The 12,624-nt window shown below is 35.2% G+C and overlaps 1 protein-coding gene across 3 annotated transcripts; it reads left to right on the top strand.

Moving 5' to 3' along the window:
• Nucleotides 1-5,375: 5,375 nt before the first annotated feature.
• Nucleotides 5,376-9,030, top strand: LOC126976846 (DNA-directed RNA polymerases I, II, and III subunit RPABC4). 3 transcript variants are annotated; one of them, XM_050825475.1, is made up of 4 exons: nucleotides 5,376-5,534; nucleotides 5,887-5,957; nucleotides 6,558-6,650; nucleotides 8,939-9,030. In XM_050825475.1, exons 2-4 carry the CDS (start codon nucleotides 5,897-5,899, stop codon nucleotides 8,959-8,961), a joined length of 177 nt encoding a protein of 58 aa, XP_050681432.1. In that variant the 5' UTR covers nucleotides 5,376-5,534; nucleotides 5,887-5,896; the 3' UTR covers nucleotides 8,962-9,030. The 3 variants fall into 3 exon arrangements, with proteins under 3 accessions (XP_050681432.1, XP_050681434.1, XP_050681433.1); XM_050825477.1 differs by lacking the exon at nucleotides 5,376-5,534 and adding an exon at nucleotides 5,588-5,672; XM_050825476.1 differs by lacking the exon at nucleotides 5,376-5,534 and adding an exon at nucleotides 5,632-5,760.
• Nucleotides 9,031-12,624: the final 3,594 nt, after the last annotated feature.

The following is a 12,624-nucleotide window of genomic DNA, read 5'->3' as shown; positions in this document are numbered from 1 at the left end:
TAATACATTTTTGTAAACATATTCACTGCCACAATGTCTTGGTTTATATTATACCCATAAGCTTCAGGTGTGGGAAAGCAAGTTTAGTAAGCAAGAAGTTTATGGCTGGAAGTAGCTCTGATTTACTAATCAAGGATGTGCACAAGACTGGGCCCGCGCACGAGCCCTTTTCTCTGCTGCATACATCTTGTCGAGTACATTCTGCATTTCCGGCCAGGGTGGCCAAGGATCACTGATCATTATTATCTTGTGTGTTGACGGAACTCGCAAATTCATCGTTCTAGATATAGTTTCCCGGTTATGTGTTGTATAAACGACGTCCACCTGTTAATCAGTCAAATTATATGCAATTACAGCTAGTAGATCAATTGAGCTTAAAAACTACTTTGTATCGAACCTACAGAAATAATTCAAATTGTCATGATATCTTGACTAAAGACCTTTGTTTACAATCTACAATAGTTTATACTTCATACTTATTTATATTTAATATACGTTTGTACTTATTTTAAAATTAACTTTTTATTATCTGGGCGATCAATTCTCATCAGCACGTCCTGTATACCTCCTATATTCTTTTGTAAGATACTTTTTAGGGTTCCGTAGCCAAATGGCAAAAAAGGAACCCTTATAGATTCCTCACGTCTGTCTGTCCGTGTATGTCACAGGCACTTTTTTCGAAAACTATAATAATAACTAAATATACTGTTGAAACTTGGTATGTAGATGTATTCTGTGAACCACATTTACATTTTCACACAAAAATATAAAAAAACAATAAATTTTACGGGTTCCCCATACTTGGAACTGAAACTCAATTAGTTTTTCAAACCCATACGTGTACCCATCTATATAGGATAGGTCTTCAAAAATGAAATTGAGGTTTCTAATATAATTTTTTTTATGAATATCTTCCAAAGTGAGAATGATAAAACTAAAAAAATATATGATGTACATGCAAACTTCCACCGAAAATTGGTTTGAACGAGATCTAGTAAGTAGTTTTTTTAATACGTATAAGGATGAGAGCCCATTTGCAATGTATGATTTTGAGCAAAAATTTTTTGCCTTTTCCATTTAAATAATTTAATATCATTTTCCTTTCTTTATAACTTTTATATTATGTTACTTGTTGCTAGGAAACCCTTCATGCGTGAGTCCGACTCGCACTTGGCCGTTTTTTTATGAAATTGGAGAATCAGTGAGTTGTAGATCATCATTAGATGGTACGTGATCAGAAATTAATAAATATTACTTTATGTTGGGCCTTTTATAATATTACACTAGCTGCTCAGTGCACCTGGTATGCCTTCCAATGCATAGAACGAATAAAAATTATACAAATTAACCTTTCCGCATCGGCCGTGCCCGCGGGCACTGGTAATTCAAAAAACAATGAGAGCGGCTGTGCCGCGGGGCACTTTTTTACCTCATCCAGTTTTCACCCTTATTAGGTGTACAAGATGGTTTATTTGCCTACGCAGTTATGAACGAGTGAATTCCCAAACACATTTCGATCCGTTACGATTCAAGGCCACCAATATTCGACGTCATAGCTTTACGGACAAAGCACTTATGTGTCCACTTGTTCCCGGCCGGCGCAGCGAGCGGTCGTTATCAAGACTTTACACGAAGATCGTTCTTTGTGGAGATTTAAGCTTTATTTTATAATTAACATATACTATTCATTACAAAAACATAAAAGGAAATAAATAAAACAAGTAATTAACAATAATAACAATATTTATTTTAAAATATACCTATTTTTACACTTTTTTTCGAATGAAAAGTCTGTGTGAAAAAAAAAAGAAAGACAATATGAATAATTTATACATGGTCTTATAGCATGTTTCAATAGCTTTCAGTGACAGTCACTCATATCACCCTAGTTATAAGCATTTTATAACTACACGTAAAATAATACACACGGGGAAAATGCCGCGAAATTGCCGGAAGCTTGCCGATCAATAGTGTACAGCGAGATCCGGAGCGCGCCGATCCGGAAAGGTTAAAGTTATAATCGGCCAAGAAACGTCAATGATTTTTTTAAGAAAATTGCGTACGCCATATCACGTACGAGCGCTTCTATAAAAAATATGACGGGATGACCGCTCTATCTCTCATTTGTGACCGACGATTTCACTGCCAAGCAGACATCAATAATGAAGTATTTTAAATTGTTATAAGCGCTATAGTTAAATTTGGTTTTAACTTATAGTTTATCTATTGATAGACAAATCTTAATTTTACTCAGCAGAGTATTGGGAAGACGTTCGTATTGTATAGTACCCTAAAAATGATTAAGTACTTAAGTATATAACAAAGCCTAGTTTTCGGCACTTCAAGTTTACCCTTAGAAAATTATGAAAATCGCAATTTTTTCAATTTACGTTCATTTTTCTATGAACATGTGCGGATAGCCCTCACCCCTCTTTTGCAGTGAATTATCTGCAAAGATACAGTATCTGCGGCTGCGGTATATAATAGTACGAAAGCTAGTACAAACCAAATACTGGTTTGACATGCAATAAATTCCTTCGACTGAAAAACAAACTATATTCTTGAACACTTGTACAAATGAAAACTTCTTACTAAATAATACCGACTTCAAATATAATATATTTAATAGAAAGATTAACAACAGTATCTCCAATCCTATTTTAAACTAAATTAAACTTAAGCTTAGCTTTTTAGCGCGTTAACCTAATTTATTATATTATAGAAAAACAGCCTAAGTTACACCTCAAACATAAGATATCTGCTAGTTAATGTCCCGTCAAAATCGAAATCGCCAATTAGTATATACAAATTATATTTGTACCAATAATTACGATTGGGGGCTCGAACCCGCGAGATTAGTTGGATTTATAATTAATAGACAGGCTAACAAAAATTATTACGCTGTTGAATTGGCTGGGCTGTTATATAATGCATGGGTTATAACGTTATTATAACGGATAACTGCTATCAATATTTACTATACGCTTTTACTGTATCTAAGGTACTTTATACATAAGTACTTAATTGAACATTTACCTTGTTATAGATAGCCCACACACAAGACAAAAGGCATAATGTCAAGCTTGTAATCGTAGTTATAAAAAGTGGAATGGTCTCCCAGTACACCGTTAACACATGCACCAAATGTAATCGTTTCGGAATGGGTGTACTATACTGATCTGGTGGGATAAAGTGTCCTGAAGACCGCTGTACCAATACATTAGGTGACTTCACTGTATTTGCACAAAGCAATATAGGGCGCAAAGCCATAGCTGGTTTTAAAAATTTTGCAAGCATTGTAACTACTAATTGAAAATTTAAATGTCTACATTAAGAAAATAACTATAAAATGTATATTATTATAGTTTCTAAAAATGACTGACAGAGTCATGTACCTTCTTTCTATTTTTAAAAAGGATTTTTAGGTTTGCAGAGCTATCAGTACTGGGCATAGATAAAACCTTCGAGCTTCATCAATCAAAGAATATATTTAATCTAAGGCTTCATCTGTGGAAGATCTGTGGGCTTCACGTAGTGTTTAAATCAAAGAACATTTTTTTTTATTAAAACGGTTACAACACCAATTACAATAATCAAGTACGATAAACTATAATTGTTAGACGCTATTATGCGAGGACTCACAAAGTTGGGGCAGCAACTGCACCAACACTTCAAGTCTATTTGTAAATAGATCACAATCAGGGCGGACTTCTACGAGGTGATTAAACAATTTCAAGACTTGCGGCACGGGCGCCGCAGTGCGTGCTACCGTGCGACACGCGGGTACCATAATTGTTAGGTGTATACAATCGAATCAGCTCATTATGAATATCAGGGGCATCTATTAAGCCCCGGCTAACTTTCAGCAAGGTAGTTGCCTGGTCGAGAGCCCGTCTGGTTTCCAGAGTGTTGTATCCGAGGCAACCGACGAGATACGCCGTCGGGTACAAGTACGGGTAGTAACCTAGTTTCCGCTTATACAGGAAACGCAAAAATGCTTTTTGTACTTTCTCCAGCATAAGGGAGTAGGTTACTTCGTAAGGATTCCATACGCACGAGCTCGCTTGAAGCTTACTACGCACAAGGGTACTGTAAAGCAGTTGTATAATATTGACGCTGTGGAAATCGCGCGCATTCCTTAATACGAAACCTAGTCTCATAAAGGACTCTTGAGTGACTGTTATTATATGGTCGTGAAAGGTAAGCTTTTGGTCAAATGTCACACCCAGATCTTTCATTGAATTCCGTCTACTTATGAGCTTACCATTAATGCGGTACTGAAAAGGGATTGGTTGTCGCATTCGACAAAAAGTGACAGCATAGCATTTAGTGAGATTAAATTCCATTTTATTATGCACACCTCAGTTATAAACAGTATCTACGTCAGCCTGAATAGCCTCACATTGCACCTCATTTTGGATGCTCGCATATAATTTTAGGTCATCCGCGTAAAGGAGACACTGCGCATACTTGGGAATCTCGGGTAAGTCATTTACCATTAATAAAAATAATAAAGGTCCTAGGATTGAGCCTTGATTCACTCCAGAGCGGGTATAATAAGGGTTCGATTCATAAATTCCATGTCTAATAAACTGCTGCCGATTACGGAGATAGTCAGACAAGAGATTAAGAAGCTTTGGACAGAAGCCTATAGCACAAAGTTTTGCAAGAAGGATGTCATTATTAACCCTGTCGAAGGCCTTACGAAAATCAAAGTAATAATAATATGTTTAAATTATCTTTGCTTCCATGCCTTCATAACGACAACAATGAACGACGAACGTAGTGTTCACTTAATCTTAAATATATCACTTAATCACAGAACAGTTTAAACGTAGTGTTTAAATTCTCTTCGGACAACAAGTCAACAAGTGTTTAGTGTGTTAAATACGTAGAGTAGGTAACTTATTATGGGGAGAATAGACTATAGTCATCAGCTTTGTCGCCGCTCAGGCGCCATGTCGTGAAACCGGAAGAAATTACATTTTTCTGTATCTATAACTACACTATCTATACGTGCCTGTATATACGTCGATTTAATTTTTATTCTAATATTTTTACTAAATTCCGCCCGCAAAGCAATTTTCAATAATTTTTTTCTCTAAATTTTGGCTTGGATACCTGATATTTAAAGATAAGCCTATTACAATGAAAGTATCGTTTCTTCATATTTTAATGAATTTACTATGTATTAAAGGAAACAAAAGAATTTAAAGTAACAAAAAATAATTAAATATGCAATACAATGTATTCTGTAAATTCCGTAAGTTTTGAAAATAATACTGAAGTAAGAAATTGAGTCAAATGTCTCGCAAATTGGTCGCTAACGCCATCTAGCGATATAGGAAACTACCAAAGAGAGCTAATCGGCCTCCATAGAAAACGCCAATGTATAGAAGTGAAATGACCCTGGTTAAATATTATTCTCTTTGGTGTGATGTGAAATGTGAATAGAAGATTGAATTGAATTGATTGAAGCGTTTTAAAAGTAATAAAACTTTTAAACTGTAACGTTGTAAAGTTGTAACTGAAAGGTTAGTTAAGCCTAACAGGGGTTTTGTATGTAATCCAGGATATTGAAAAATGATTTAAATAATCTTCTTTTATTGTATTTTTGTTTGAGCTGATGGTGGATGGTCTTGTTACCAATGTAATAAAAAATAACTCAAAAGGTTATGTTACTATTTAAATAACATTTATAACAACACCAAAGTTCAAACCTAAGTAATTAGTAAATATCTGAAATACTCGAGCGATAAGGTTAGGAACAAAAGCATTAATATCAAACTGTAATAAAGGACTGTAGATATTTGGGTTTTATTACTTACTATTTATTATTATAACAAGTGTACATAATAATTATTAAACTATCTTAACAAATTTCAGAAACAATAATATGGCTGATACCAACAAAGAGTCAACTGTTACAAAAGTGCCTATGATATATGTATGTGGAGGTAAACAAATATTATTTCATCATTCGTTCTTCTGTCTGAAAAAAAAGCATTGTAGTTTTGATTGAAGGTCCTAATGATATTCTAATTTATCACATAAGTATCATCAAAATGTATAATTTGAAACTACCTGTTTCACCAATGATGTATAATATATGACAACCTGTATAGCCGAGTGGTTAGTGATCCTACTTTCTAAGCTAGAGGTCCTGGGTTCGAATCCCGGTAGGTGCAAGCATTTATAATTTATATCATGAATATGGATGTTTGTTTCCGGGTCATGGATGTTTAAATGTATTTATGTATGTTTATATGACTTTGTGTATGTTTAAGTAAGCATATTGTATTAAATATATCATTGTCTTGTAAGCCATAATACAGGCTATATTATATGCTTAACTTGGGGCAAGATAATTTGTGTAAAAAGTGTGTCAATATTATTATTATTATAATACTTACATAAATTACCTAAATTGTTGTCCAAAAAGAAAACTCTAAAATGTTTTTATTTTTAAAGTTTTCATCAATGTATTGAGTGTTATACTAGTAAAGTCCTCAGAGAAGCATTTATTAATGATTAACTGGATTTTAATATTATTACAGAATGCCATAGAGAAAATGAAATCAAACCAAGAGACCCCATCAGATGCCGTGAATGTGGTTACAGAATAATGTATAAGAAGAGAACAAAAAGATGTATCCTTTTTAATTTAACATGATTTGACATGACATGTGTTAGCCTGTGATTGGGTTTTAGATGAATCAAATTATTGAGAGTGTGTGCATACACACTGCCATATAAATGTTTTGAAGAAGCATCATAAAACTAAACAAAGTACTTAGTCTTAATATATTTGTATAGTAATTAAATAGTTTATGCTTTTAAAAATTAAAGAAAAAAATAACTTTCGTAACATATGATTAAATAAGTAAATAAAACATTCAAATCACAATATAATTATAAATTAGGTTCATGATTTCTATTTCTAGTTCTATTTTTCACTCTAGGGATGCCCAGGGGATGCCTCACCACCTCCCATCACATGAGCCTCTTGCCCTTTTGTCTCCTTTTATATAAAAAAGTATTCTGAGCTTGTAGCAGATCTATTTTCAATCCTTTCATTAAATTAATCCCAAACAAATTCTATGGTCTTCTGTGTGGTCATAGAAATGGAGGGCATCACTCTTGTAATTTTTTTGGTAGAAGGAGCCACCCTCAATGGTGACTGTGATCATCTAACATCACATGATCCTGTTGATAAATGAACCCAGAGCACTGTGATTGGTCGGCTGTTGTGACATAGTAACAGCCGACCAATCACAGTACGCAAAGTCCTGCGACACAAGGGTATGGTATAGGGGCTCCTGTTTCCGCAATTAAACCACTAGCATGGGTCCATTTTGCGTGCAGTAATGGCTAGTTACTCCAACCAGCCCAGCTCCTTCCAGAAGTTCAGTACATTCCTGGGGTGTACACAGACTTCTTGGAGCGACCTCGTATTGGTTAAGGTTTTTGCGCGCATTCCAGGATTACGTGAGCGACCGTTTTGTCTTCGGTCAGACAGCCTCTGCACGTAGGACTGTCCGTTACTCCGATTGTGAAAAGGTGTTTGTGTAGTGATGTGTGACCCGTTAGGGTGCCCACCATTATACGGATGTCATGTCTGTTGAGGCTGATAAGTCTACGGGTCAGTTTGGGCGACAGTGCAGGTATCCCCTCCTTCGACTGTCTACAGCTTGAGACATTCATCCATCGGGTGTTGTGGTGAGAGAGCGTATCCATGAGCGCATTTGGGAAGGGCAGTGGCAATAGACCAATCACTATATTTGCCGATGCCCGCCTTGCAGGCTCATCCGCTGCATCATTTCCCAACAAACCGCTATGTTCCTTGATCCATTGTAGAGTTACCCGGTTATAAGAGGCAACATGCTCCAGGGTTTGGTGACATTCATGTATTAGTGCTGAGTTGTATGTGGTACCCTTCAGCGCTGTTAGTACCGCCATACTGTCAGAAAGAAATCTGATGCTGTGGCCATGTGACACAAGGGTATAAAAGTGTGGTTTCCGGCTCATTCAAACCCAGAGCACTAATGAGACTCAATTTACTGGGAATTTTCAAATACAGAAGAATTAGTTATCCTCACAAGATTTCTGGGCTTTCTATAGCCCAAACATCCCAAGTTATGGCCAATACAACCACCATGATTGATACTAAACACTGTACATTCTTTTGAAGCACTCATCTTTTGCCATGACTCTGAAAACTTGATTTGACACTTTATGGGAATTTATCCTATTGTTCTAATGTGCAGTTTTTATGTATGCTTATCTAACACGTCTATTATTTTATCTACATAATTACTATTACTTTTTTAGTATTTTTACAGATTCTCTTAGTTCTGCATATAGTAAACATTTTTATTTAAATCAATGTTACTCTTGAATCATTCAGAATAATTATAGGTTTGAAAGTGGTGGTTTGCAGAACTCGACAACCAATATGCCTTTTCATAAGGGTGTGCATCATTCCTATTATTCACAGTTGTGGCACCTACTGTGGTTACCTACTTGATTTTGGTATAAAATTGGTCAAAGCAGTAGCCTTTCACATTCATACTGTTAAAATAACAGAGTGATTACTACATTTTACTATCTTAACTTATCTAGCAGCAATTTTTTGAAGTGCTTAAAAACAGATTTGCTAACCGACTTAAGTGATAGTGTGGAAACAATAACATCAGAGTAAACAAATATAACTCTCAAACCTTTATATATAAATGATGTGAATTTCTTGTCCAGATGTGGCTTCAGCTTATGGACAAACATACTAAAATTCTATAAAGTACTATTTTGGCTTCAGTATTGTATCTAAAACACAGCAAGTATACATTAAGAAAATTATCCAATGTACAGTTTTTACTTTGTTATGCCAATTTTATTGATGATGTTTTAAACTGTGTTTTTTCCTTAATTCAGATTTCAGTGGTGGTGTTTGATGCTCGTTAATAGTATGGTAATATTGTTTAACTCTACATTAAGTGGTAATATTGGAAATAAAAAATATTTTTTTATTAAGTATTGTGTAATATCACTGCTGAGGACTTTATCTGTTGGACACATTATTGTAAATTGTTATCCATGTGCAAGGGGACAAATGGCTAATAAATGGCTCTTACTTTGAATTCTCCTCTAATTACTTGAAAAAAAAAACTCTCAAAATAAATGGAATTCTTTTATTTATCATACTTAATAATTTTTATAACTATAGTTTATTCATGTAAGAAGTATGTAGTTTAATATTGATAAATATTCAGACACATTTATCAGCCAATATTTAAATATAACTTTGAGGGAGACAAGTTAAAGTACGAAAATGAGTTCTTAACTTATTTGAATTTGAGTTAGAGACAAAAATAAAATTTAATTAACTACCTTTTGTTTTCAAATTTTATTAGTGAATTAATCCTAGAAGTGAAGTTTATGCGACATCTCAAGTAAATTTCCTAATATGCAAATGTTGTGGTTGAGCAGGTTATCAACCGTAAAGTAGATCTTGTAGATGAAGCCACAACCTGAGAGTTGAACAAAGCATACAAGATTTTATGATGGTTAGCTCAGTTGGCAGAGGACAGGCACTGAACGCCAGAGGTCGTGGGTTCGAATCCGCATCGTTCATAAAATTTTGTTTTCAAATTTTATTTGTGTAGAGACAAATTAATTTACTTCAGGTTTTAAGCAAAACAATATATTCTATGTCTTGTGGGGTTTCACTATTAACCTTATAACCCATAGACAACCTATTAAAGGCGAATTCTTTATTATTACAAAGCTGTATAATATACTTAACTATTACTCAAATATATCTTACCAATTATGATATCTTTGTGATTTTTACCTGACCGATGAGCAATGAGTACCGCTCACCTCGCTTTACTGAAGTGTTTGTAATGTGAATATACTTATTAGTAGTTCTGTGTGTTATAAGCACATAAATAAATAGAATGATACAGAGATTAAGCTTTACACAACCACTGAATCGGTTGCACTACTTCAATGATTCGGTCATGTGTGAGTGTCAACTGGATGTTGGTTGTGTACACTGCGAAACTGGATATTACCCGTTGACAACCGCCCAGAGAGTTGATAAACTGTGGACTAGCACGACACACGTATTGTTCTTATTAATTGCAAACTTCATTATTTTAAAATAAAAGTGATATTTTATTATTTATATGGTTGTTTATTGTATGAAATGCATGAAAAATACGAGAAGAAATATAAATGATATATCATATTTTAATTATCCCAAGGACTATGATAAGTAAGTAAATATTTGATAATATTTTTATTTGTATGATCCTTTTGGCTATGGGAAGAGAGTGGGTACATCGCGGTATGTTTTCACCATTTTATTATTATTGCAAGGTTCTACCTAACACTTGTTTGTTGTTTGGTTGATATCTAACTAACTAGTAACATTACAACACTTCTCAAATTCTGATTGAGCTAAAATTTTGTTAATGCAATAATTTGATATTATACACAATCTGACGCTGCAGCCAGGATTACCTCTTCAATAGGAAACTCTTCAACGGTCAGTAAGTAGCACGGTCAAGAAATTTTGTATGTAAGTTTAGTTTTACAAGGGAACTCCTTTTTAGTTAGTAGCAAGGACGCGAAACATTGTATGCAAATTTAATTTCGTTTTAAAAATAATAATATTTAATGTTAATTCCTCCAATCTGCACAAATAATCACTTAGACATGTGTGTTGCCTCTACATGAGGCATCTTCAGAAACTGTTGACTCGGTCGAGGCTTCTATTAATTTTCTTATTTTCGTTTGCCAAACATGATCTTCACCACGAACTGCAGCTGCGGTAGGACTGTCTCCTCACGAGGGAACTCCTCAACGGCTAGTAACATGAACATGAAACTTTTAATATTTGTTTAAGCTTTAGTTGAAAAAGCATTTTTATTGAAAGATTATCATCAATACATTGTTCTTATTTCTTGCTTTCTAGTTGGTACCTGTCTTTAAATGAATTAAATATTTAAAAATATATATCTTTTAAACTTAACTAGTCGGTAAGATATAATTAATATTAAAAGATGTTTATCTTGTTAATGCAGACATGTTTAACAGTTATATATTATATCTATATCATATTCCCCATATTCCTCTACGCTGCTGAGACATGGACCCTACGAGAAAGTGAGAAGAAAAAGATCAATGCTCTTGAGATGTGGTGCTGGAGAAGAATGCTCGGTATATCGTGGACGGAATTCCGAACCAATGAGTCCATTCTTCGGAAGCTCGGCATCAAACAGAGACTGTCTACTACAGTACAAGCTCGCATTCTCACTTTCTTCCGGCATGTATCGCGACGTGGAAGCGACTCCATATAACGCTTAATAGTGCAGTAAAGTTAATAGTAAAGTCGAGGGCACTAGACCTCGAGGCAGGTCCCTGATGAGGTGGACGGACCAAGTGAGGCAAGCTGTCGACGGTACTCTGCATGCAGCACGAGAAGAGAGGCAGTTCGCGACGAGTGGCGTCGCATTGTGAAAGAAGCCACTAACCTCGATGTGACGACCACGACCACTCTGACAAGAGTGTAACGTTTATTTGTTGATCGTTTTAACTTCGAGAGGTTCTACTACTTGAATTCAATTTCAACGTAAATAAATCTATCAGTATCCATCCTTTTTCATGTTCCATGCTATAAGAAAGCTTTTACACAAACAATTCAGAGCTGGAGGTCCAGTTACCCCAATATTCTTGTGTAGGCCTTGGCACGGATCTTTAGTGGTGTCATTAGAAACAAATAATAATATCTCACTGCTGGATGGCGCTTCATCCATAGACTATAGTCAGAGTATAATCAGCGAACGTCGTGCAGTACCTTTGTGTCTATAATGTATTAGTTTCCCTGAACGATCAACATCTGTACCGGGCCTTTTTTGTATAACATCAAAGTTAACTTAAGACTGGAGTGCAAGTGTCTCTTATCTCGCATTTCTTATAAAAATCTAATCCATACCTACTGTCTTTAATGAACGATATAGTGGAATACAGACGAGACGCCGCTTAGGCTTGGAATTTTTTTTATTGGATGAGGTGAGGAAACGAGCAGAGGCACTTTGTGATAAAAGTGGAACCATCTGCTAAAAAGGCTTTCTGTCTACTGTAACAGAGCGGAGATGTGCTAATAATAACCAATAGGATTCCTTAAAATTTCTAGGGACCGGGATTTCCAAAATGCTTAAACAATTCATACACTCGCGGAAGTTGAGCGTAGAAACTCCACCCCGCTGGCTGATACTAAAAATAGACACAGCTCTCAACTTCATTCATATCTCCCTCGCTCGAGGTCAATGCACAGGTGGACTATTGTCGTTATTTGCAGAGGGTGGCTATTTGGCTAGCCCTGATTGCTCGTGGTCAAGCCCTGCCGTTGCCGTTGTATCTTCTTGACGCAAGTATTACAAACAGCATCAGCAGGTGGACTTACGTTAGTAATATGATCGGATTCCAATTCTTTCATTCTTCTCATGTTTCAAGTTATCTTTAATGTGCAGTAGGTAAGTACTTTCGTAAGTTGAACATCAACATTTTCACCATAAACGCGGTGCTAGGAATGAAAATAAATAGTATTGTTTGGTAAAA

Source organism: Leptidea sinapis, chromosome 42 (genome assembly GCF_905404315.1).
Source record: "Leptidea sinapis chromosome 42, ilLepSina1.1, whole genome shotgun sequence".
NCBI classification, from domain to species: Eukaryota; Metazoa; Arthropoda; class Insecta; order Lepidoptera; family Pieridae; genus Leptidea; species Leptidea sinapis.
Note: the sequence above shows the minus strand (reverse complement) of the source record. Positions and strands in the feature narration are given on the sequence as shown.

What these genes read in the sequence shown, in the direction of transcription:
- LOC126976846 (XM_050825475.1), top strand. Translation starts at nt 5,897, where the DNA reads ATGGCTGATACCAACAAAGAGTCAACTGTTACAAAAGTGCCTATGATA. An exon ending in TATGATATATGTATGTGGAG is followed by an intron (nt 5,958 to 6,557) that starts GTAAACAAATAT and finishes ATATTATTACAG; the next exon opens with AATGCCATAGAGAAAATGAA. An exon ending in TAAGAAGAGAACAAAAAGAT is followed by an intron (nt 6,651 to 8,938) that starts GTATCCTTTTTA and finishes TTCAGATTTCAG; the next exon opens with TGGTGGTGTTTGATGCTCGT.